The 27,305-nt window shown below is 42.0% G+C and overlaps 2 protein-coding genes across 3 annotated transcripts in view; one reads left to right on the top strand and one right to left on the bottom strand.

Moving 5' to 3' along the window:
- march8 (membrane-associated ring finger (C3HC4) 8) overlaps window positions 1-15,548 on the top strand; it is an 84,639-nt gene extending 69,091 nt beyond the window's left edge. Inside the window, exons 5-9 of one of the 2 annotated variants that reach the window (XM_037783269.1) lie at window positions 124-1,047; window positions 7,117-7,297; window positions 8,344-8,479; window positions 10,913-10,927; window positions 12,617-15,548. In XM_037783269.1, coding sequence (XP_037639197.1) covers window positions 124-1,047; window positions 7,117-7,297; window positions 8,344-8,479; window positions 10,913-10,927; window positions 12,617-12,921 — 1,561 coding nt within the window. In that variant the 3' untranslated portion in view covers window positions 12,922-15,548. The remainder of the gene's footprint in view (window positions 1-123; window positions 1,048-7,116; window positions 7,298-8,343; window positions 8,480-10,912; window positions 10,928-12,616) is intronic. The other variant, XM_037783268.1, reaches the window with a different exon arrangement.
- A 458-nt stretch (window positions 15,549-16,006) lies between these two features.
- On the bottom strand, window positions 16,007-27,281 carry alox5a (arachidonate 5-lipoxygenase a). Its single transcript, XM_037783266.1, has 14 exons — window positions 25,066-27,281; window positions 21,536-21,734; window positions 21,368-21,449; window positions 21,174-21,296; window positions 20,388-20,494; window positions 20,037-20,209; window positions 19,794-19,940; window positions 19,497-19,700; window positions 19,334-19,420; window positions 18,910-19,088; window positions 18,602-18,723; window positions 18,115-18,215; window positions 17,083-17,253; window positions 16,007-16,865 (listed from the first exon to the last, which is right to left on the bottom strand). Exons 1-14 carry the CDS (start codon window positions 25,213-25,215, stop codon window positions 16,686-16,688), a joined length of 2,025 nt encoding a protein of 674 aa, XP_037639194.1. The 5' UTR covers window positions 25,216-27,281; the 3' UTR covers window positions 16,007-16,685.
- Between the last annotated feature and the right edge of the window lie 24 nt (window positions 27,282-27,305).

Here is a 27,305-nt window from a genome sequence, read left to right as displayed (position 1 = left end):
CTTTGTTTTCAAATGCATGACGTCTTTTCCATTTCTCTTTTTTGTCTTTCCTCATTCCTTTGCCACTGTCGTCAATCACCTTCCTCTTTCATAAACACACATGCACAAACACTTTCACACCAGCAGTCAGGATCAGGACTGCCAGAAGCAGACTACAGTGGTTCTGTTGAATTCAAACGGTAAAACCTGTCATGGTTCAGGTGGTATTTCAGTGACCACCCTCTGTACAGACGCCCTACCAGCCTCCAAACACGCCAAACAACGAGACTGGCTCTCCCTGCTCCGCCCCTCTGTCAACATTCGCCCCGGCGGCTCGCTGAGGTTTTCTGCATCTCTGAACGACGTGGGCCAACGCGTGGACAGTCTTTGTCGCGGTCTGCACTTTATAGACCGCACCTGCTCCGAGGGAGAGCTGGAGCTGAAGCCCGAGCCCACTCAGCCACCCGGCTTGGAGCGAAGGGCGCACACACTCAACGGCAAGCTGGCTGCAGCACCCACACACCAGAACCCAAATCCGGCCTTCTCAGCACGCACCCACCCCCACCTCATCCCCTCCTTCACCAACAACTACAAATACATGTTGGGCATCCCTCCCGCCAATTGTCTCCCATCTGACCCTGCCATCATTGCCCCTCCTCCTCCTCTTTCCAACACCCTCCTCCACCCTCATCACTCTCCGAGTGCCAACTTCCTCCGTCTCCTCCTCCCCTTCTCTCGATCCTCAACCTCGGCCAGCCTGCAGTGCTCCGAGCTGGGCAGCTACGCCTCTCACCTCCACGTCCCCAAGTCCTCTAGCGCCCTGCTGGAAGACAGTGAGTCAGGATTCCCCGTCGAGGAGCTAGATGACGACGTGTTTGAGGAGGACCAGCCCAGTCCAGCTCCAAGGAGAATGGGCCAGCTGGCCACCCCAGAAACAGTCACCGTGGCTGGGACAGATGCTCCTCAAGCCCCCCTGTGCTTTATGGATGAGGACAGCGACTTGGACTGCTGCCCATCCCCTTTCTCTGGGCCACTGTCACCCTATTCACTATCTGGAGACTGGTGCAGGTGGGTGACTGTCTGGATGGTATAATCCACACCCACCCCTCCTGTGACTTGGTAGAGCCCAGACCATCCCTGTGCCGTTGCGTGGCAGTGAACCCCAGAGCCCTGTGGAGTAGTGGAGAGCTTTTCATCCTGTAGTGTAGCTACCTAGCAAATATCTTACACCACAGTAGTATTTGTCTTCAAAACCCCGGCTCGGAGTGGAGCTGTTAATCAGAACAACCTGACACATAGATGCTTTAGTCTACACTCACTGCAACACCGTAAGCTGTCCTGATTCAACCCCTCATGTGTGTCTGGAACAGATATATGACTTCATTTCATTTCATACCATTTCATTTCACTTCACAGTTATCTCAGTGGTGTGCCATGTTATTCACTGTGCTGTCAAGCTGTGTTTTTAAATAATTTTTCATTGTTACTCAATCGATGAGGCATTAAAGTGTCTTAGGCTGCAAAAATGGGTGATTGATTTTGCCCGTAAGCTTTAATCTTTGCAGGAATAGGGGGCAACGGCAACGTTAAGGAAAAGATAGAGGTGCAGAGGTTAGGATAGAAAATGTAATAGTATTTAGGAAAGGAGTGTGTGTGTGTGTGTGTCCGTCTGAGATATAGTGTAACAGAAGCAGACTGGGCACAATAATAGACATTGAACTGGAGTCTGTCTGATTGGGTCAACCGGGCCGTCATCAGTCTTTTTCACGTGGCAGTCCGTGTGAAATCTCATAGGCAGAGCCAGGCTATGTTAGGAAGGACGGATTGTGAGTAATATTTGATTACAGACCAGGTCATGGCTGCGTGGCCTCTACAGATGAGGCTTGGTAGCGGTAGATCTTACTAAGCTGCAAAGATTTTTTTTTTGAGCCCTACATAAATCACGTTGAGGCCCTCTGGGTTACAGTATCTGTCTGTCAATACTCAGGTCACTGGATTCATGAGTGTTAAATCTACAACACAAAGGAAGGTCAATTATATATATGTGTCTTGTTTGTTTTTTTTGGTCCCTCAGCTGTGGTCTGTCCATGTAGTCCGTTTCAGATTATACGTCTTATGCGGTACGTCAGCTCAGCTGTGGGCTGAGAGAGAAACAGGAGCTTAGAATTGGCAAGGTGACCAGGATCAGAGATCAGGAGACAGATTATTGGCTTCAAATAGCCTGCGTAGTCTCTGACCGCACACACACTCGGACACAAACAAACACATCGTGGCGACTTTCTGTCAGGTGGCTTGAAGCGTGAGCTCGGAATGCACAGAGCCTGACCTCACCTGTAAAATGTGTGTGTGTGTGTGTGTGTGTGTGTGTGTGTGTGTGGGAGAGTGGTTGTTTTGAACAGAAGAATGGCATGTTAATTATTAGCCCAGCTCCTTTATTGACAACATTTCAGAAAGTAATGATCGCAGTCTTTTATGGTGACTTGGTCTCTTTCCTTATCAGAAATGTCACATTTAGAGAATCTTAAAGGTACAAACACACATTTACATTTAGTGTTTCTCATCAAAACACATTGTGTGTATCCTAACAAATGTTCTGAATGCATTTCTTTCCCATTTAAATATTTCCAAAGCTGATTTCTATGAATAATTTAAAAACCTACATTGCTTATGTACATTGGCTAGTAGCTGTCTTCTTACGTGCCTTTTGATGGTGCATCGCTACATTGATTGACACATTACTGCCTCATCTGTTGATCAGCAGAAAGGCGTAAAACCGGGTACCATTTCACCCCTCTTTCATTTGATAAACATGGCCAGCCTTTGAAGTAAATGGTAATTACTGCAGTCAGGCTTACATTTCTTAGCTTTGACTGCCTTTTCACCTTCTCCAGTTCTTGCATCTTGCTTCGCTTCTTCTCTTCTTCTTCTTCTTCTTCTTCTTCTCCTTTGTGTTTTAAGGCTTGCCTGCTCTACTCATTTGCATTATCGTAATCTGTAGTCCTCATGCATGTACTAGTTGAGCACCAGATACAAACATGGGGACAAAAACATGGCTCCATAGAGCTGCTACTATTCAAAAACACCACAGAGTACCTTTAAGCTTTTACGTCTAACAATATAAACCACTAGAGTCTATGTAATTCCTTTACCTTCCTCCTAAAGATAAGCTTCTCAACAAATGTAATATTCTTTTATGGCAAGCACGGCCACAGAAAGAGAGACAAATAACCTCTTATGGCTTGCAGAGAGGGGAAAGGAGTCAAAAGGGAGATGGCGTCCAGTGGTGCTCCCTCTAATTGAATTGTGTTTTTCTCTGATCAGCGTGTCTCTGGCATAGTGTCGAGCTTAAACTGTTCAGACTGAAAACAGGCTGAGAACAGGAGAGAGCAAAACGCCTCCGATGTCACACTCTGCCCCATACCTCCCCTATGAAAATCTGTTTAGCAGAAACGCAAAACAAAAACAAAAAAAACCCAGATCAGATAAACAGATGTAAAACAGATGGTGTTGAAAAATTCATTCGAAAATAAATGAACATTTCAGGACCAGGGCAGAGCAAGGAATAGCTGGAAGGAGAGGATCTCAAAGCGACAAGTTGAGGGAGTGAAGAGTGCAGAGATCGTACGACGAAGCAAACAAGAGTGAACAGGAAGAAAGTGAATGCCTCGCCAGGGTTGTAATGTTGCTGAGCTTGTTTCCCTCTCAGCTCATGGTGCTTGTGATTTCCCGACTCTGTTTTGCTTCTCACATTTTAATGTTGACATACTGAAACTGCACCTCTGCCACCCTAAAATTACTGTTAAACAGGGTGTGTTTTGGCTGCTGAAGCGATGCAAACTAAATTTGAACTTCCCTCCCATGCCTAAGTGCTTTGAATGTGCTGCTCCGACACAGTAAATTTAGCTGTTTGGGATTATTCTGTTAAACGTACGGATGAAGTGCTCGTCTCTTTGAATGATGAGGCTGAATTTTGTTTGCTCTATTTGTGAGGTTTCTGTGCCTTTTGCAGCAGTTAGGAGACAATCTAGCAGGCAACTAGCATGAAACCTAAATTTCTCAGCTCAAGAGCCTCACAGTCCTCTTCCACTCATGTTGTTTACTGATCACTTTATTTCCACCGTGGCTCCATGTGGAGGTGTAGGGATTTTTTCAGTTGTTATTTCCTCCTACGTTTAAAAAAAAAAAAAATCCACATCAACATAAGAATAATTTCTCAAATCTGTGCGTTTCAGCAGACGCCAACTCTTGATTTGAGCACCAAGATGGTCCAGGTCCCTCAGGCTGGTTTTTGTTTTGTTTTGTTGAAAGAGAAGCACACAACAGTATGTGTGGGAAGAGAATCTGCAGTTCATCATCTTGTGATCCATGCAAACACAAACAAAGCAGCTCAGCCATAACCAATAGAAAAAAAACACTTTTCAAAAAGATGTTAATTGTGCGTCCTCCATCTAAAAATCCCTCGGTCCTCATTCCACTCCCTCCACGTCCTCTCTTTGAGAAACTTTTGTTCACTTTGTCTTTTAATCTTGTAACGCTTTGGCCAGATCAGTGTAGTCTGGAAATAGACGTTACCTTGCTCTCTCACTTTCTAACATGTGTCGGTGTGCATGTGTGTCTTCATGTGTGCTTATCCTCTCCTGAACCGGGATAAAGACGAACCCATTTGAACAACCTGCTCTCTTCTCCTTCTCCACCTTCTTTCAATGCATCCATTTAATTCTTTCCCAGAGAGAAGTGCCACTGCTCTCTGCCTCTCACTCGGGAAAACACAGTCGAGGCCTTTCCTGGTTTATGCATCTGCTGGTAGAAAAAGTAGATTTGAAGTTTATGTTTAAATAACTACTTGCACCTTCCCTTGTGTAGCTTGTTATTGTTGTGTTGTGGTGGTGGAAGAAGCAGCAGCTGATTTTTGGGCTTATTGCTCATTCACTGAGGACTCTGCCCTGCTGAACAGCCGCAACAAGGTCAATGTCCTCCTGACATTAAACTCTGAGATCGTAATAACTTTAGCTTCTGCTTCCTGCAAGTGGTGTGCGTGTGTGTGATATTGACTTGACTTAGTGGTAATAGGTTGCTTTAATAACCTTCTCCAACCCTTCATTTTGTCCCCTACCGCTGAAACTCACTGCCTTAGCAGACTGTGCCTGGCTTACTGGTGAAACTGTGTACTTACAAATGCACTCCTCCTTAGCGTGGGTGACTAATAGCTCCTGTCAGACGGTGTCCGATATGTGATCTAGAGGAGGAGAGGGAGGCCGCTTCGGTCAGACATTAAAATCGGATTGGTTCCTCTCACTGAGAAAAGCCCGTTACACCTGTTAAATTGAATGCAATTTCATGCAGTAGCATTTCAACAAATACCAGATTTGAGAAGCAGAAGGTTGTTATGAGGTCAACATTTGTGTTGGTGTATTGAAGCGATTCCCAGCCAGAGGTATTTGTACCCCAGAGGGTATTTCTGCAGTTGTCAGGTGGTACATGAGAAGATTGTGGAGTAGCTCAACTAATTTGACAAAAACATAAATTATAATTTGATTAAAGAATATTAGGGCTGTCAAAGTCAACGCAATAATAATGTCTTAACACAAATTTGTTTTAACGCTACTAATTTCTTTAACATTTTAACGCAACTTATGATTATTAGGTTGTAGTGGGCTCCGTTTTAAAGCTAGAGTGAAGATGCTGGCATCATATGAAATTAGAAAACCTAAAGAATCTATTGATACCAACCATGTGATACTAGCTTGTTGCAAAAGAGGCTTTGGTGAGGAAAAACTGTCATGGCCATTTTCAAAGGGGTTTCTTGACCTCTGACCTCCGGATATATGAATGTAAATGGGTTCTGTGGGTACCCACGAGTCTCCCCTTCACAGACATGCCCACTTTATGATAATCACATGCAGTTTGGGGCAAGTCATAGTCAAGTCAGCACACTGACACACTGACAGCTGTTGTTGCCTGTTGGGCTGCAGTTTACCTTGTTATGATTTGAGCATATTTTTTATGCAGTACCTGTGAGGGTTTCTGGACAATATTTATCATTTTGTGCTGTTAATTGATTTCCAATAATAAATATATACATACATTTGCATGAAGCAGCATATTTGTCCACTCCCATGTTGATAAGAGTATTAAATACTTCACAAATCTCCCTTAAAGGTACATTTTGAACAGATAAAAAATGTGTGATTGATTGCGATTAATCACGATTAACTATGGACAATCATGCAAATAATCGCGATTAAATATTTTAATCGACTAACAGCCCAAAAACTTAGATATCAGAGCAGTTATCTAAAATCAATGGATACATTGTTAATAGATAAACAGTAATAAATAAACCGTTGAAATAGTTAGCTAAAAGTTATGGATTAATGGCTGACATGGTATTGGTAGTTATAGTTGTAGTACAAATGCAAACTGAATCAAAACAACCTAAACATTGATAAATAATAATAATAAAAAAAACATCCAGTTTATAATCCGTTCTTAAGAACACATTTGGAGCATGAGTGATGGAGGTATTTGTCTAACACAAAAGGTTGGGAACCACTGATGTATTGGAGGCCATATTGTTGATTATATTGTCTGCACTCCTTGTATGTGTCAGCCTAGCATAGTCATCATTACAGGCAACTTGTATCAGTTCTTCTAACACTGAGACTTTTGATTGTTGCTGCTACAACTACAGAGTGTCTGAGATTAGATTTCCTGTGTTCAATTTTGCTCTGCGACGTTGCAAGAACACAAGAGGTCATTTTCTGAAAATGTAATTTTGATTTGCAAATGAATTGCTTTTGAATCAAATGAGTTTGTCTTGATTGAGTTTATTCGTGTGGGACATGTATTGTCTTCTGCGTTCAGGGTCTTAACATTTGTGGAACAATGTTCCCACCTGTCTTGCTTTTCCATATCTGTGGAAAGTGTGGAATAAATGAACATCTTGTCTTAATATATGTACTACTAAAGAATCCTGACATATCTTCCAAAACTCAAGTTTGCTGGAGTTTGGGGAAATATCTGTCAGCTTTGCCTGCCAACTTTTCTCTTTTTGATCTTTCCTCTCTCCTGTCTTGCTCCTATTACAGCTGTCTTCGCTCCTAGCTTAGTGTTGACTGTATTCTTTGGCTCCCGTAGGATTTGTCACTGTGAAGGGGATGACGAGAGTCCTCTGATCACGCCATGCCACTGCACGGGGAGCCTGCGCTTCGTCCACCAGTCCTGTCTACAGCAGTGGATCAAGAGCTCCGACACTCGCTGCTGTGAGCTCTGTAAATACGAGTTCATCATGGAGACCAAGCTCAAGCCGCTGCGCAAGGTGAGATGCAGTTTGTACGTGTGCATGTTTGTCTGCAGTCAATTAATGCACAAGTTCATTAGTTCAGCCTCGGTTGATGAATTCAGGCTGTCGTCGCAGCTCCGAGCGTCCCAACTTAGCTCACTTCGTTAGGAAGCAGAAAATGCCAAAAGCTGCCTCCAATCTGTCACGCAGATAACACGAGCATGACACTGAGCTTTGAAGCCGTTTTCATAAGCGGAACTTGTTGTGATTCATTTCAAATGGTTCAGAGGCAGTGCACTCCCATTAAAGGCTCTTATCAATCGCTGTGGCCTGGAGATAGTAGGACACTAATTAAAATTCCTCCACCCTTCATTAGCTGCACAAAGGGCCTTAAACAAATGCTCCGCTGTTAATACCGTAGCTTCTGAGTCCAACCGGTGAACGTTGAAAGTTGTTCGCATGTGAGCGAGTAAAGATGAGATGAGGATGCCGGTCTTGGTATGAAGTGTTTATCAAAGGACGCTTGGTATGAGGATTCAGGTCTCGGTATGTATCAAAGGATGCTTGGTTTCATCTCGCACTGCAACACCCGCTTCTCGTAAGTGACCCTGCAAGAGTGCCCTTTCCTCACTGAATACACGAGGAATGCATTTTGGATGTTGGGAGAGCCGATGCAGCTTATTTACAACACTGATCTGATGGTGTCGGCATTGTATTTTTTGTTTTCTTTGTATGGCTCGGCTCATTTCCTGATGATGTATTGTGAAGCCAGTGACAGACGAGGTAGCTGGACTCTGCTCTAAGCCCCTTTTCTTCTTTCTTTTACTCGGCCATGCCAAGAAATGTTATGTTGCATTGGATCTTGATCACAGAAGCTGAACGCCCTCCATAAAATATTTCGCTCACACTCTGAGCTGCTCCAGAACAGAGAGCCAACAGTTTAATTGCTCTATGTGTGTGTGTGTGTGTGTGTGTGTGTGTGTGTGTGTGTGTGTTTGAAAGCTTCTATCTTTTGTGTGCATATATCATTGACCTCCTCAAACGTCCTTCCTTTGTCCTCTCTTTTGCTCTCTCCGCCGCAGTGGGAGAAGCTACAGATGACGGCGAGCGAGAGGAGGAAGATCATGTGTTCGGTCTCCTTCCATGTCATCGCCATCACCTGCGTGGTGTGGTCGCTCTACGTCCTCATCGACAGAACAGCGGAGGAAATCAGACAAGGTCAGCACAGACTCGGACACAAACACACAAAAAAAAAAGCATTGACGTAATGTTGTTGACCGTGTTGGATGTTGTGTTGTTAGATGTCATCCATTCATCCACAATCTTCCACCGTCTCCAAGTCATTCATGTTCAGTATTTAATGACAAATCTGCATAACTGTAGTGTTATTTCAGCGGTGTGAATATTGAGTACAAATAGTGTGAAATGTTCTCTAAGACTGGAATATATGTGGGCGTAATTCACTCGCAGAAGCACAGTGGGCATCAAAGTCACGAACAAATGTGTAGCTGAGAGTGTGCTGAGATTCTTTAAGAGATGCTTCTCTGTCTGTCTGTACCTTTTTCTTTTTTGGACTTTCACTTCAATTCAGTTCACTTTGATTTCAGACCTACAAAAGAGAAAGTTCAGAGATAAAAGTAAAGAGATTTAAAAAGTAGATCTTTACATCTATCGTGTTGAGATCCAATTTGAGATTAAGACTTTCAGAGTGAGGTTATTACTGCAAAGTGAGGTGATTTTGGTTCATCCTTACGTCTTCAAGGGAGTTGGATCAGGTTTTTTGAGTGCGTGCTGTGAATTAAAATGACAAGTTGAAGGTCACTTCAATGATTAAGTCTTGTAGTCAACAAAAGGCCCTCACAGGGATTAAAGCGTGTGTGTGGTTGTTTTTATAACTGCGGTATGTATGTATGTGTGCCTCAGAAAATGACTTGGTATAACCTAGAGAGGTCCGGCATCATAATGGGACAGCAGCTAGTACCATTGGTGTATGCATGCTTGTGGCAAAGACTAGACACAATAGCTAAAAAGCAAAAGTCTAAACACACAGTAATCTCAATATTTTATTTCTGTAATCTAAAGGAATAGTTTGACATTTTGTGTAAAACTCTTATTTGCTTTATTGCCGAGAGTGAGATGAGAAGACACCACTCTCTCGTCATTATACTAAATATGAAGCTACAGCAACCAGCCGGTTCTTAAGTTAGCATATAAAGACTGTCCTCTGTCCAACGGTAACAAAATCGACCTACCAGCACGTCTGAAGCTCTCTAATTAACACGCTATATCTCGTTTGTGTGCCAGATTAAACAAACAAGATATAACATGTAAATATGTGATCTTTATAGGTGCTGCTAAGTCAAATGTTCTACCTTTGGACAGAGCTAGCTGGTTTACCTTGTTTCCAGTCTTTGTGCTAAGCTAAGCTAACCGGCTACTGACTGTAGATTTATGTTTATCTTAAAAAACATAAGAAAGGTATCAACCTACTCATCTAACACTAGGGGAGAACGCAAATATTAATATCATTTTTTAAGGAATGTTTGGGTGTTTCTTGCTAAACCCACAGCCTGTGTTTGCTTTTCCTGCTGTTTCACATTTTGTCACCAATGTGTGTGTATGTGCCAAACTGGAACCTGCTACTGACCTTAGACTGTAAAAAAAAAGTGATCAGCAAGGAGTTTTGGTCTTTTAAAACGTTAGAATAAGAGGAAAACTTGACTTTAGCAGCCTGGGCTGCTCCTAGCGCTGGGCAATATATCGTAAAACAATATCGATATCGTGATATGAGACTAGATATCATCTTAGATTTTGGATATTGTAATAAGTGTTGTCTTTTCCTTGTTTTAAAGGCTGCATTACAGTGAAGTGATGTATTTGTTCTGCTCTAGCTGTTCTTTTATTTTCCTTTATCCACATTACTGGTGATTATTTATCAAAAATCTCATTGTGTAAACATTTTGTGAAAGCACCAATGGTCAACCATACAATATCGTCGCAATATCGATATTTAGGGTATTTGGTAAAAAATGTTGTGATATTTGATTTTCTCCATATCGCCCCAGCCCTAGCTGCTCCTAACGTCCATCTGTATCAAAGTGGTCAGCAGCACTGAGTTACAGACAGATTGGCGGCTTCGTCCTCACAGCGCCGTGCTCTCGCTATCGGGGGCTAAAAATGGAGACGGCTGCTTTAGTGATGAGCTGTTGTATCATCCGCTGGCAGTGCGTCTGCTGCCACTCAGTCCTCTCTGGTATATTTGGTGCTTCTGAGACAGCGTACAGATGGAAGAGCAGGCTGTGCCTGTTTAGCCCGACCTGATGATTCAGACTTGTTAGCGTCCCTGAGGGCTGTCGGGTTCAATCACCATGGTGATGCCAAATAGCTCCTTACTAGTCCTGTTTGTCCTCTGCCAACTCACACAGAGCCACGGTTATGTTTTTTTTCTCTCAATTTTGCTTGCAAAGATTACAGCAGAGTTCTATCTAACACGCCATGAAAAGTATCCATTGTCTACTTTGATTTGCGAAGAGGATTTAATGTTTATGATTGCATGATGAGTTATTTAACTTTCAATTTCTGCGCATTTCTATCAATCTGTTTGTATGTCTTTGGTAACACATGATACTTACACTTTCTTTACTCATGCAGCCGGAAGAATCCCAGGTAAACATTTCAACTTTGGCCTTTTGACTTTCAAATTGTGTTTTCCCCGTCAGCCTTTCTGTCAGCTGTGTCCAGTTCTTTTCCAACTGCACCTTCCCTTGTCTGCCTTGATTTCAGGATAAAAATAATGCTTCTTCACCCTTAAAGGCCGATATTATATATTCACACCACCTCACTGAATGTTCCTACCTAATGAACGCAGTCAGACACTGAGTCAAGGAACATGCTGTGATTTATTTTCTGTGTTATAGTTTGTGACTTGATTAAAACGAACCTCACTGACATGTTCTCACACAACAAACATATTAATCTCTCCTCATAGCGTTGTATAAGCATAGTTAATACCATACTGATTATACTATGTTTATCTTGTTTAATTCTTCCAAATATATGAGGCATCTTTTGTGTTTCATCCCATATACTTATTCTATCGTCAAGGGTAGGATTTAGTAATTTAATTGTGGACCTTCCTTGCCTTAATATCTCAAACTACCTGAAGTATAATTGCCAACATGAAAAGATTGAAGGGTTGCAGGTGAGCTGTCTATTTTCAAAGAAGGTAGACTTTTTTTTTTCTTCTCTCCTTTTTGTTTTTGAAGATCCTTTTTCTGCCTCTTAGTGCTGCAGCTTGTTCCAAATATTTATACTTCCCCAAATAGCTTTTTTTTTACTTTCTACTTGGAGCCTTATGTTTCAGAGGTTTTGTAATTTGCAGAAATGCTGCAACTGCATCAGGGACCATATAAATGTTTTCTGTAAAGGCTGCTGTAGTGTTGTAGTTCTTTAGTGGTGTTGTTCCCGCTTTTCAAACAATCATTTGTTTCTTTATGTTATATATGATTATTTTGGGGGGCGTTTTATGCCTTAAAGGGCCAGTGTGTAACATTTGGAGAGATTTATTGGCAGAAGTGGAATATAATATTAATAAGTATGTTTTCTTTAGTGTATAATCACCTGAAAATAGGAATCGTTGTGTTTTCGTTAGCTTAGAATGAGCCCTTCATATCTACATAGGGAGCGGGTCCTCTTCACGGAGTCCGCCATGTTTTACGTTACCTGAATGCCACCGTAGTTCTCTGACACGCTTGTGAAACTGCAGTAACGTGAGCCGCAGAGTGCGAAACCGTCTGACTTCCGTTGCTCCTAAAGTAGTGTTATTATGGTATGGAGAGGGAGGAGTGAGCGGGGGGTACTCAGTTGGTTGCAACCTGCAACCACACCACAAGATGCTGCCAAATCCTACACACTGCCCCTTTAACTAGACCGCAACATTGGAGAGATAACAGGAAATGAGGGGCCACCAGGATGCCCCCATTTGTTTTTATTGTTGCTATACAGTATGAAAATCAACTTATTTGCTGACTTTAAACCTGCATGAGTTAACATATATTGATGTTAATTATTTTAATGGAGTTATTTTAGTGCAGACTGATCTGAAAAGTCTTGAAAAGGAAAGGACGATATGGATAAAATCCTCTATCAAGGTATATGTAGTTTAATGTCACATGATCGATACATGTAATGTTGTGCATTTTCTGGAAAATCAATCGAGAAACAAATCTAATCAGGAAGTCAGGAAACGTTATCACATTGATGCGAGTAGAAAGTGATACTAAGCAGTGTATTCTTTTCAGTCTGGTCTGTGTTTGACTGGTGCACGTTTCTTTTTATCTGCTCTCTGCTCCTCAGGAATCCTGGAATGGCCTTTCTGGACCAAGCTGGTGGTGGTGGCCATCGGCTTTACGGGTGGTCTGGTGTTCATGTACGTCCAGTGCAAAGTCTACATCCATCTATGGAGGAGACTCAAGGCTTACAACCGGGTCATATACGTCCAGAACCGGCCAGAGACATGTAAAAAGCTGGTGCTGGAGAAGCCGCCTCTCATCGAGCCCAGTATGGAGAATAAGGAGGTTCTGGCGCCCGCCCAGTCGGACACAAACTCCTCCCAGTACACAGAGACAGAGGACTACAGTATGGAGGTGCTCCATGTCTGACCACTCGGTCCATGCCGTTGGTTGTCCTACTCATACTACACATACAAACGGGCCCACAGTGAAGAGCAGCCGCCATGGAAATGCTCGCTGAGGAACGACCACACACTCCCCTTCCTCTGATCCCAGACTGACTCACTCTCCTCCTCTGGTCGTCTTATATTCCTAAAACTCCATCCACACGGAGACAGACAGACCACGACTATCTTCTTCTATCCACATTCCTCCCATCGGACCTTACCCCTTCCCTCCACCTGCACCCTCAATCCACACTCCCACCTCTCTCCTTTCCCAGGACCGGACTGGTTTTACGACTTCTGTAAATGTCTGAAGAGGCCTGGAGCATACCACTCTACACACACACACGCACGCACACACGCACACACATTTGTATGTACACCTCTGGGAGAGCAGGACTGAGACAAATAGACTCACAAATGGCTCCGGAGGTCGACACGTCTCTGATTGCGTGGTTTCTTTGCTTGTGGGTTTGTTAGATTTGTTCGTTTTTACCTCCTGTGAGTCTTGGGCTAACCTGCCGTGGATCAGTATGTAGCGCCGCGCGTCGGATCTCTGGAACATTCCGGCTACTGCCATCTCTGCTGCTGCGGTCTGTCAGCTCCGAGCTGGTCTGGATCCGACCAGGCCTTGATTTGGACATGCATCGAAGCACTTTTGTTTTTTAGTTCCCACAACCAATCCCCTCCCTTCCTCTTGCTCCTCTTATTTTCTTTAATATGAATTACGTCTTACTGTATATGTTGTACATGGGGGAGAGCACATTCGAACTTCGAACTCCTGTTTTATTTGACATTTCCTCATACACACATATATATTAACCCTCCCATGGATGACAAAAAAGGAATCGGGGGTTAAAAAATGGAATCATGCTGAAAGAAATATTGAGTGTTTTAGTCAAAATAGACAAAAAACGAGTTTTGAATATGACGTCAGGCTCAAAGCTCTAATGCAGATCATGGAAAATCCAGCCACATGACTTCTCTACCCCAACATGAACTTTCTGAAGGCTTTGAGAATGTAAACTTTTTAAAAAATGATTAAAAAATGAATAAAATATGTGAAAAAAAAAGAAGAAAAACAAGATTTTTTACCGGTCACAGGAAATTGCGAGATAATTTCCATGTCTTGAGAACATTACGAGAGCCTTTGGGCATGAACAGCGCCGCTCATGTTTTTCTATCATGCGAATGACACAGTATTTACAGTGTGATATTCCATGTGCAGTTTTTAATATGTTGATTTGTTTGCTTGGTCACGGGATACGCCCTGAGAAACCCACAGCTGCCTATTTTCAGTCTGTCCTCCCATCGCTCCCATCGTGCAGGCGGTGCATTGATTGATTCCAAATAGTAGAAAGTTTGGATTAAATTGTGTGTTTGAATTTGACTCCTCAAAATAGTTCCTCTGCAGCACCTGCACATTTACAAACCATCCCTTCAGTTAAGTTCACACACTTCAGAGTACACGGTGAAAGATCTGATGTTTTGGACGTGATCTTTGCCGAGCGTTTCAGATGAGCACAAGTCTCAGTTTCAGCGAAAGTGTCTTGTTTCTTCTCGCCAGACTCTGATCACATGGCGGAGTGTACATTTTAGTATTTAATCACAAGACAGCCAGCATGTTGCTTCCCATTTGATTGAGTGCTCACGTTTTCTCACATCTGGCCTTATGTCGCTGAAATGAGACAAATTGACCCAATACCTTTTTTTTCATTTCTAAAAGGAAGCACAGTGAAGCACAGCTTGAATACTGTAACTGCATTATTTCAGCATTCAAGGTGATTATTATAACATTTTGGGTCGTTGCATTCATCAATATAATCTGATTATTTTGCAATAACATCAATGTAATACAACCACAGATTATGTAGATATAGATATATACAGTATGCACCATCTCTCATTGATGAGCTGACTGGTGCACCACCTGCTGGTGAGAAGCTGAAGGTGCAGTCTGAGTTTCAGGCAGCAGTTGATTTCTCAGGGCGATGTGTTTTGGGCTTACAGTCATTGTAAGTGTTTTTGTGTATGTGGGAGCACAGCGATGCCGGGCTCATGTTGAGCCTCACAGCCATTCCAGCAACACACACATTTTTAAAAACAACTGTCTTTGATACCAGTATACTGTCTGTGAACAACGATGGTCCAACAACATATGTGACAATTACTGCTCAGCAGCAGCAATAAATGAAATCCGTGCTTTTGTTTTTCGCAACAATCCATACTGTACTTGTGTATACGCCCCACGGTGACTTGAGATCTGGAGTCTAACATAATTTTAATACATAATATGAGCCGAGGGAGTTGTTGTGTGTCAAGTTGGATTAAGACCTAGTAACGAGAAGCTTCTCTGAAACTTTGATTCCCCGCGAGGCTCAGTGCAATTAGACAGATAAAAAGTGCAATTACCCTTTTGTTGATATTCTATTCTATAGTTATGTAATGGTGTTTAATGTCCGGGGTGTCCTCTGGGTACAAAATGATTATTTCTTCATTTTGTGTTGTATTTATTTTGAAAAGAAAACAGAGTACAATTTGTTCATTTAAAAAAAAAAAAAAAAAAAACTTTCATAAGTAATTTTATGCAACTTACACTTTTTATCCCAGACATAAATACCAGAACATCACTTTCACTCTTTGTTTTGCATTTCAGACTAGAGTTGTAAAATGCTCTTCAGTCTCGCTTTTTAAGTTGCTTGATTCATTTTGTTTTAAATATGTAGAATATAGACATTTAACCGCATTATCAAATTTCATGTTTTTCACATAAACAACATGGAATATTTAGACGTGTAGTTTCCTTGAGATGGAAGATTTTTTTTTTTACTTTCTACCATAGGAGCTGGCTCCTTTCATGAAGTCTGACACAGATTTGAAGCCACTTTAGGATGCTTTTACAAGCAGACATGTTCCTCTCTGAGAGCAGCTTTTTCTTTCTTAGCGTCTCTCTCATCATGAACAAATTTCTTAATTTTATAATCCTCTTGAGCAGCACATCAACGGAGAAGGAAAGATACTTCCTCAGCATCACTGTCCCAGTATTTTAGGCTTAAGTTATTCTGTCCGTCTTCACCCCGTCGCTTACATTTGATCATGTCTGGGAATAGTGTAACTTGCATAAAGCTACATTTGTTTACTACTGACTGGACTTGAACATATATGACTGTTCCCTTGTCTTATGATATCATTCCACGAGTTTGTCTGTGAGTTTACTTTGGAATAGTAACTGTAAAGAATTTGTAAAAGTACTTATGTTTTTAAAAGAAATATTGATGTGTTTAATTTCCCATTATTGAACAAAGTATGTAGAATTAAAAAGAACAACCAAATAAAAATTATGTTACTTTTAATGCTTTTGTGTCTTTTTCAATGTAAACCATGTGTTCTGAATTTAAATGGTAATATATACAGTATGCAAAATATGTGCAAAGGTTGTTTCAGTATTATCAGATGTGAAGCAGTTTTACACTCCTGGAAAAAGAATTGACTCACTGCAGCTATAAATGAAAACATTTTAATTGCTGACCCATTTTCACCCAAATAAGTGACAAAAAATCTTTTTAGAAGCAAAGTCGAGGTTTGCAAATTGGCTTTTTTGTCAGCACATTTGAATGTATATAGGTATCAAAATCACACATTTGGGTGTCAAAAGTGTTTTCTAACAGCACATTTGGTGGCTCAATAATATCAGCAGAACTCCAATGTGCTATTTGCAACAAAAAAAAAGTAGGGACATGATTTCATTCCTCAAACAGCAACACTGTTTGGGATTTTGTCAGGGGACATGTTGTAGTACGGCAGCTTCTTTCCGTCGTTCCTCTTCTTGATGGAGCTGCTTATCTCTACCAGCTGCTTCCTGAACCTCTCCATGGCCGCCTTCACCGGCTTCTCTATGAAGTGCTCATCAGGATACATGCCCAGGTACAGCTGCAGGGAGAGAGGGGAGACAGGTCATTCAGCCGAGAGGCATGCTGCGAGGAGAGAGGCACATGTTGAAGGAGTGGGAAGCTTCTTGGGAAATAAAACTTTATAGTTTGTATCAAACTTTGGTCCTTAAAACAAGCGTGTGTGTGTGTGTGGGGGAGGGGGGGGGGGTATGTGTGTGTACGCCTATGTGTGTGGACGCAGAGTGCCCTCTCCGTACCTCGCCCTCCTGGTACTGGCTGAGGGCCCAGACGGCGCCCAGGTGCCAGCTGGAACGGCCGCGATCAGGGAGGCTGTCGATGATCAAGTTCACATCCGCCATGCCCTTCTGGTTGGGCGGGGGCTTCCTCATGGTGGACGGAGCGTTGGGGATCCAGGAATACCAGTCATACTAAACAGTGTACAAAAAAAATACAGTATGTGCAATGCAGTACATTTGATCTATGGAGGAAATGGATCTATGGCCAAAAAATAAATTTATAAAATACTCAATAAATAAATGAATGCCTTTAAATGTACAAAAAATGACATTAAAAATAAATGGAGGCATTATTAATTGATAAAATGTGACATAAATTGATATTTTTGTTTTAATTTGCTTCTTTTTTGTTTCCCTTCGTATCAATACCCCTATATACTCTTCTTTTATTTATTTTTATTGCCTTAAATGTATTTATTTATTTTTGATTTGGGCAGGTTCTGTCCTCCATATTACTCAAGTACTGTACATTGACAGCTGTAATTACTAGTTATATTACAGATAAGCTTAGAAAATACAATGAATTGTTCAAGATGAAACCAGTGGATTTGTCTTGTGACCCCTTACAAAATCCTTTAATCACCCCATGACCCCTCAGATTTATTTTGTGACCCACTGGAGGGGTCACAAAAGAGGTTTGACCCCTATGTTGGGAACCACTGGACTAAACTATCTTAATGTATATAAAGTAGTCATAAGTAGCAACTAGGAAATGCTACTAACCTATTGATGCATCCAATAATGTCATCTATAATAATATATCAGTCAAGTGGGCCAAAAGTTCTCTTACTTTTAATACTTTGCTGATGATACTTCTGTACTTCTACTTAAGTAGGATTTTGAATGAAGGCCTTGTATGGGAGTATTTTACACTGTTGTTCTGGTACTCTCAGTCAATGATATAAGTACTTCCTCCACCACTGTGAGCACGTGAGCACACACACACAAACCATTTGTTGAACTAAAATAACTGTCAGGTTCCTGATTACTCACCTGTCCAAAGTTGACCGAGGCGTGCTGGGCTGAGGCAGTGAACACAACGACGGTCAGATACTCTATCAGCTCCTCGCGGGATTTCAGGGACTTGGGAAACTCTGTGCACAGAAAGGACTGACAATTAGAGATTAAATCTTCACAAAAAAAACACTTTCTTTGGTCGCTTTGTAAGGGATCTTTGCACAATGCACGTAATGGAGAAACGCAGGAAGGGTATTACAACACTGAAGCGGTGACACCATCAGACTCCTGCGGCTTCCTGTCTTCCCCCTCAAACCATTCGTCTATGACAGAACAGATTTGAATTTGTAATGCTGTCTGTTCCCTGTCGTACCTGTCTTCTACAGAAAACCCCTACATCAATAAAAATGTCGAAGGCTGAGTGAGCTGCTTCTCTCCTCGGGAAAAGAAACTTTACATATCGGTTAGTTGCTGCATTTTGAAAGTAAAATTATACAGCAGGACGTCTGTATTGTGTACCCACCGCAGTGATCGAAGTCCTGCATACCGAAGCTGCACACGTCTTTAATGAAGGCCTGGATTTCTTCGTCTTTCTGCACCGCCTCATCGCTAGTGTAGTAAATATGCACCACATCAGACACAAAACTGCCAGGAAGAGAACAGGACAGCAGTCACGTATAGAGGAAATATAAAATGCTGTAACTTCTCTCTCTCTCTCACAAGAATAGAAATGTTCCCACACTGTTTCTGCGCTGTTATGACTGTTTTCTCTCCCTCAAACACACAGACTATTTATCTATAGAAACTCTTTTAAAAAGAGTTATTCCTCACCTCATGGTAGCCTCCCACACTTGGTAGCCGTCGTCTCTGTAGAAGTAGGTGGGAATCTCCTCCTTGCTGTCCACACCACGGGCCTTGATGAGATCCGGGAAGCACAGAGACCTGAAGGTCAGAGACTTCATGCCCTTCTGGATCAGCTGGACGTGACCACCTCCACCTGTTGCGTTTGCCTTGGCGAGGATGGAGAAGATACAGTGTACATATAACTTTGATACTGGCATTTTCTGAATGTCATTTAGTTAGAGAAAACGAATAGACCTTTTCCAGCACATTATTTCCTCATATTTTTCATGCCATTTGTTTGATTTTTGTTTGCTTTTACCTCAAAAATAAAAGCCTCAATGAACCATCAGTCAAAAAAAAATAAAGTTGTGTTTGTAAAGTTTGTCCCTTCATTTTGTATCCACAGCCTCACCTTGTCAAAGATGCCACACTCACAGATGAGCTGCTCTCTGGCCTTGGTGTTGATGGCGATGGTGAAACGAATGTGTGGGATAAGTAGCTGGAACAGGGAACATTAATCCGTGAATCAATCAATCCAATGACTGAATCCATCAGTTAATGAGTCAGAGTTTTACCTTATACACAGGGTGAACAGCAGGGAGCCTCCTGAACATGGCAATAGCAAACACCTCAGTCATCAGATGAGTCCTGAGCAGGTGTGTGATGGTCTGGTGGTACTGGAAGTCAGCCGAGCGAACCCAGATCTTAGCCAGCAGCCATTCGTGCTGACCGTCAGTGGGCAGGAAGATCGGGTTGTCTTCACCTGGAGTCTGCCCGATCTGGGAAAGGACAGAAGGAAGAAGAGGAGAAATGGATTTATACTGAAATGTTTCCCTCGTGGTGTAACTCACACCTGCTCAACATCACTGCACCTGTATGGCTATAGGCATGATCTTGTTCTGGGAGTTCTTGTAGAGCAGACACAGCGGAGCTGCCAGGTACTGCAGCGTACACGGGTCTGTGCGGTTAGGACTGATGCCGTCCAACACCTCGTAGTCTGCTATGTAGACGTTACCTGCCTGGAGCCACAACATTGGTTCACGTAGTACGTCAGTGGGAGATTTAAAGTGAGACATAAATAGATTCACAAAAACAACAGACACAACCATGTTTACCTCTATTTCCTGCTCCAGAGTCAGCTCCCTCTCCAGGCTGACAGAAACCATCTCATGAGTGACGGGAAACTTGTCAGGAAGTTTGGTGCACTTTTGGATCATTACGGGGTTGCAACCGTTCAGAAATTGGTACCCAAACATGAAGTCTTCCTTCCAGTGCTGCATCACATACTCTGGATATTAAATTAAATTAAATTAATTTAAAATAAAATAAAATAAAATAAAATAAAATTAAATTAAATTAAATTAAATTAAATTAAATTAAATTAAATTAAATAAAATTAAATAAAATAAATAAAATAAATAAAATAAATAAAATAAATAAAATAAATAAAATAAAATATGGCTGACCTGAGATTGTGTTTTTGATTCTCACAAAGATCTTCTCAAAGTCAGCGAAGTCACTCCAGGAGGACTGGAACATGTGCATGAACTGGTTCACACACAGGTTCTCTATTCTGGAAATACACAGTCAACATCATCATCATTATTCTTATAATCATTATCATTATCATATTTGTCACCCTAGTCATGTCAAAAAGGTCAAAGTATCTGAAATCTGATGCATTTTCGTACAATATGTCAAATTAAACACTGCAATTAAAATCAATTCTGGAAAAGAAAATGACGTGTTATACTGTATGTATGTAATTATGATGATTTTTGCAGAACGAAACGGCCTTAAAAGCAATATTACCTTCATAATTTCTGTCCACAGAGCTGCATCATTTCTGTCTTTGAAGCTCACTGTGCCAAATTGCATGACTCATTTTCCATCTCACCTACTTCTCCAGTCCACATATCATTATCATACATCTTTTTTAAAGCTTTTTGCTATATCTAGCAACAGAACTCCTGCATGACACAAACAGTTGTGTTGTGGATCTGCTATGTGTTATATTGTGTCTATGTGCAAGCTCTAAACGCCTTGCATGAGGGCGCAATGCAAATGTGCCTGGTGATAAACACACAATGACACTTCTGTTTTTCCAGGAAATCCTGAGTACTGAAAATAGAAGCATCAACATCCGATCGTCTCATCATGAGGCCTTTGCATTGACCACTGACTCACTCTGTCCTGTAAACTGTAAACCTGTTAAAGCTTTACTACGGCAGGCTGTTAGAGGGAGCACGTACGCCTTACTGTAGTTCAGAACAAAGTCCACTCCCTTCTCACTGTCAAACTGGATGTCCCGGGGCAAATCCTTGTGTCTGGTAGCATCTATGCTCATAGGGAAGCCTGGCTGCCACTCCTTCCATCTGTAAAGGTGAGCAGAGAGGTCAGTGAGCAGCCTCGGCCTCCTATAACTCAATGTGTAGAGTGAACTTGCCTGAAGGTTTTATTCCTCGAGTCCAGCTCTTTCTGTCTGTGCTGCTTGACCACGCTGGTCTTATCATCCTGAGGCAGATGTGCTGCAACAGACACAAGACAGACACAGTGAGTGATGGAGCAGAGCTGGTTACTGCAGACTCTGACTGATGTCTTAACAGTAATGCACCTCTTCCATCCCGCAGCACAACCTCCTTGTCATCCACCAGCCAGCGGAAGCAGGGGAACTCCACGTATTCTCCAGACGGGCTCTTGACCGTGACATACTTGCAGTACCAGTCGTCCTGCACCCAGTACTTCTTCTTCTCGATCTTCACCAACACAATGTCACCCAGGTTCTCCCCGACCCTCACGTTATAGGAGTCCACCTGCAATTTAGTCAGTGGCTGAATAAACAAGCTGGAACAAGAGTGTGATGTACTGAAGCAGGGGTGTATTTTGTTTTCTGAAAGGGACAAAGATGAACACATTTCACATATCACCACAGGTATGTGAAAACATCAATGTGTCACATGTGCTTTTTGTAAAGAACATGAATTTCACAAGTAATATCCATAGACTCCGTGACGTCACCCATATGTTTCTGCAGAGCCGTTGTGAAGCTCAAAGTGGGTGGCTCGCTCTGGCAGGTCGCCACCTTGACAGTGACGACACAGCCTAACTCCCAGCTAATCCAAAAATGGGCAAAGAGGTGGAGGAGGCCTTGGTGACGTAGCAGAAAAGACAGCTAGCAACTAGCGTACATCCCCATGCTAGCGACCTGGCTCAGCACCCACCTGTCACTCAAAGCGGCATGCCCTCAATTATGCCTAACTTTAAGCCTTAACATTATTTAAATGAGTGAGTTATATAAAAGTTCACCCCCGAACAGTTGTCATGAAAACATATATCTCAACATGGCGACGGCTGAGCCGGCAGCTTGCAGCTAACAGTGCTAACAGTGTTAACTGGTGCTACATTTCCGCGACGACGACAGCTGTGACCGCTGTATGAGAGCAGTGCAGACCAGCGGCCATGAGCTAGCCAGTGGGGCAGCCCGGCTACGTCAACAAAGCATGAAGAAGCTCTGATTAGTCAACAAAGCATGGAGAAGCTCTGATTACATCACTCACAGAGGGTGAGCGACTTCACTCTCTGCTCACATTACTCCTCTATATATATATTTTCATAGCAAATATTTGTTTTCTGCTATAATAATGCTCTGGATATCGTAACAATTTATATTATGTTGTAATAAAAACAAATTATTTAGCTCAATGAAATGTCTTTTTTCAACTTAAATTACAACTTAAACAGGTAAAACTCGCATCTTGATTTCAATGGCAAAATAGGTTTTAATTTGAAAATCTGTATGAAGAATGTTAAGTGGATGCTACAATTTATTTTGACACCTCATCCCGACTTTAAAAAAGCAGCCCAAGACCCACTACTTTAGACTTGCCTTTGCTTAGCTTTATTAGGGCCCGAGCACGAAAGTGCCAGGACCCCAACGGTGTCCTGGCACGAAAGTGCAAGGAAACCTATTGTTTTTCTAAGTATTATTATTTTTCCGCTGGGAGATCGCCTTTTTGGGACCTTTCCCATCCCCAAAAACTCACCAAAAGTGGAATATGCGTCAGAACTGGTGGGAAATTCAAAGTTCTGTATTGATTGGGCTCGGGTGTCGCCAGCGGGCGAGATAGCGCCCCCTAATGTAGGCAGTTTTTCAGGGAAAGTTTCTTCGATCTTCACGAAATTCAAGTATGTAATTGCATACGTCTTGAAGTTCGTGTTAAATATTTTTGAGATTTTTTCGGCCAACAGGAAGTCAGCCAACTTGGATTTCCTGCGTGATTTTAAAATTTACGAACATATGTTTGAAGACTTTAGGATGCACAAAAACTCATGAAACTTTACACGCACATCCAAACTCATAATTACTTTGATTTAGTGGTGAAATTTTGCTTGGGCATGGCATGTTGGCTCTCTAGCGCCCCCTTATGTCTTTTAGGTTTTGAACATACCTTGAGGTACTCGAAAACTCATGAAACTTGGCAAAATGATGGACACCTGTGAACTTTATGTAAATGTACAGTTATTGGGTTCAGCATGTTTAGCCAGCTCTATAGCGCCCCCTAATGCGTGGAAGGCCATAGTTTGGTCAAAGTTGATCCTATATTCATGAAATTTGGTAGGTACATCCTGCTCATTATATCAGACATATTCCTCATCGGGTTTCATTAGCTCCGCCCACCGGGAAGTCGGCCATATTGGAATATGTGCGTTTTTCATGTATTTTATGCATACTTTTACGAACTCCTCCTAGAGAGTTCATCAGATTCGCGTGAAATTTGGGTGGTATAACCCTCAAAGTACTGTGATGATAAATTGCGAAGGAAATTTTGATCGCGCGAACGGTGATGTCATAGGTCATGTGCGATGACGCCATTTTATCATGTTTTAGGTATGGAACTGTGCGATACTCCTACTAGAGGATTCAAGTGATCCATCTCAAAGTCGGGCAGCAGAATCTCAACACCTTCATGATGCTAAATTGCGAAGCTTTTGTATTTATGCTAAACGGCGTTCTTGTGGCGGCGCGTTGCATCTTGATGTTTCGCCATGACACAGGAAGCTGTTGTAACTTGACTTTACATAGTCCGATCTGCCCCAAATTTCACAAGCTGGATAATAGTCCAGGCCTGAAGACATATATGTGCCATTATGAGTGAAAGTCATAGCGCCCCCTACAGGAAACAGGAAGTTGTAGTAAATTGACTATACATTGTCCAATCTTCCCCAAATTTGACATGTTTTATAAGAGTCCAGGCCTGAAGACATATACGTGGTATTATGAGTGAAAGTCATAGCGCCACCTACTGACAACAGGAAATGGTTGTATACTGCCAGCCACCCTCATAGAAGTGCTTTAAAGGACGCCCCACATATTCTCACAGTTCATTTCCAGCGCCAGATGCTCCAAGCAGAAAATTCACTCTAACTGTTGCGTGCAGTTTCCGACTTTCACGGGAATGCACGACAGCGGGTATCCCGACGTGCGCGTTCCCCAGACGTGCCCGCGGGGGCGAGGGCCCGTTCATCGCTGCTTGCAGCTTTAATTTATTTTACTTTTTTTTTTTTTTACCTTTATATTGTCTTTTAATTTATGTATTTCTTATGTCTTTATTGTGAAACACTATGTGAAGTCAGATCTAATAATACACATATACTTTACTTATATCTCATCTTCAGGCTATATTTGTCATTTGAAACAAAAGGTGTGACAGTGTAACTGTCACTGCACCGTCTCTGGAGAATAAACTGATGGGAGCAGTTTAATTAGTCAAGAATACATTTTAGTGACATAGTAGAAGAACCTCCACTTAATAGTTAATTATGAAACACTGCACAATGTACAGTATATTATAAAATATTACAAAAAGTGAAAAAGAAAATTACTTTTCATTAAAAGCAGCAAATATTTTCTTAGACTTATTTTTTCTACTCATCTTTGTTTTCCCTCCAGAATGAAATAGTTAATTTTCAAACAGAAGTAACCAAGTTCATCTCTGCAGTAACTTCTTCCTCTTTTATATCAACATGCAAACAATCTCTCCCAGCGTTTGTGTGCAGTTGTTGATGCTCGCCATTCATCAGAATAAAAAAATGAATGTATTTGTGACACGGTCGTCCTCACAGCTCTACAGCAGCATCACTTACCGCCCCCCTCTCAAAGTCATTGTACAGAGGTTTGTCCAACAGCGTCCTCTCACTGCATCTCTCTGTGCCCACCAGTGTGATGTAGATATAATCATCCGTCCCTGCGAACCACTGGCTCCCTGTGGAAATGGTCACTGTGTAAGAAGTCATGGCGGTCACACCGGTCCAAACGCCCTCTGAGGATGAAGGAATCTGCAGAAGAGCTACAACCACCCACGTAAGGTTCGCCTCAAGATTTTAGCAAAGGCGAGTTTCCCCTTCTTTAAAACGGTATCTCTTTCACCGGTGTGCACTTCCCACTTCTCCCCATTTCTCTTGCACAAACAAGAAAATGTGTAATCATGCATTAGAGGGAGGTGCAGTACACGGATCTCCACCCTCACACTATAAATGAGGTCACAATATAATACGACTTCCTGGATGTATTATCAGTGATGATTTCCGGTATACAGACATGAATGTGGGAACAGGGAGTTGATATCAAATTCATTGTCTTTGTCTGCAAACCATGGGAGGGTGTTTTATAAAAGCACAATAGAATGAAGTCTTGTTTTACAGACAAAACCTGAGAATGACTGGGTTTTAAATGTGACCGGTCTAACCGGGTTTAACTGAATGAAGGGGAACATCTTTTACACATCACATTTACCAGTCAAATTTGTACGCGACACTGGACAACAACAGGTAGTGTGTTCCAGTTTCAGTGAAATAAATGCAAATGCTTCCCTCTGTGGTTTTACAGCTGAAACTGTGACAGGGCTATGTGTGTGTGAAACTTGTTCCTGATTCACAACTTTGATACAAACTCATGATACTGCCCCTTGAAAAAAACAGTCTGACAGTAGGGAACAAAATCATTCACATGTTCACTCAGACAAATAACGATAGGAAGCGTTGGTACTGTTTTAAGAAGGTGACATGTAATGTAATTCAACCACTGCTTATAACTGAACATGTACAAATAGAGAAAATAAAACTGGCAAACATAAAAAAAGGCATTTTCATTGTTCAATCACTCAAAACTATGCATCTTCTTTCAGTCACATCTAACACAGCTTCATAAAGTAATACCATTACAGACATTTACACTTATAAATATCTTCCTTCTCTTACATAAATCATCTGTTGCAGTGAGCAGCGGGAACAGAGATGATCTGTTCTCGAAGGATTGATAGGAGACTTTGTAGAACTAAAAAAACAGCAATAACAGAAATCCAAAGAGCAGTAAGTGAAAGCGCAGCAGTACTGTAGATGAATGAGTGGAACCATAAAAAGCAGAAATGTTCCCGAATACTATATCCCCAAAATGATAGCTGCCACTTATCACCAGTGAAATAGTGGGATTATACTCTGAAGCCCACGCAGAAGTGCCCAGTTTGGTACTGTAGCTCATTTATTATTCCATACGCTTGGCAATCAAGAGTTACATAGAGGTCTTTTATTTCAAGGTGATATGGGAGAATTATAGGTTGTGAGATTTTTAGACCTTTGTTCAATAACACCTTCACACACACAGAGAAGGCATCAGGCCATGTGGAGCGACTGGACAATTTCCAACAAGATGAACAGACAAACTGAAATTGGTTTCAATCTGGTTAGCAATTTAATAGTGCCAGCTGCACCGAAATGTACATATCCAACCACCATATAACCATCCAACTGAGGAACTACTGAGAGGTGGATGACTGAAGCCTTTTCAACACCCCACTTCCTCTAACAGTGAATAGCTTTTAGTGTGAGTTCTTGGTATATTTCTATCTTCTAAGGCAGTAGTTCCCAACCTGGGGGTCTGGACCCCTCCGATGGGTCACATGATGAATCTGAGCGGTCACAATATGATCAAAGAGCAACTTAACACCTGTTTTAGCTTGAACACGCTTCCTTTCATAAATTCAAAAAGTGCATTTGATCCCTGACACACGCTACCACCCCTGCAACCGCTGACGCTCCACCCCCTCACAGTTCTGACAGGTCGCCTCTCCAGTGTTCCTCTCTCTCCCCGAGTCTAAACCCACGCGTTTCAGATGTTTTAATGTTAGGATATAACATCTGACAGTCACCTAGTATTCATAGGGCTGTAGCTACACAGACAACTCTTATTTTTGCATATTATTGCATGCCTGCAATCATTACTCCATACTGTCCACACTGCTGACAGTCGACTGCTGTATCTATACAGTATGTCGGAGGATGGGGTGGGTGAACGTGATGTCGCCTCGTAATTTGGGGGAGGGGTGTCT

This window comes from Sebastes umbrosus, chromosome 10 (assembly GCF_015220745.1).
Source record: "Sebastes umbrosus isolate fSebUmb1 chromosome 10, fSebUmb1.pri, whole genome shotgun sequence".
Classification (NCBI taxonomy): domain Eukaryota; kingdom Metazoa; phylum Chordata; class Actinopteri; order Perciformes; family Sebastidae; genus Sebastes; species Sebastes umbrosus.
The sequence above is the reverse complement of the archived record's forward strand: the minus strand, read 5'-3'. Positions and strand labels throughout refer to the sequence as shown.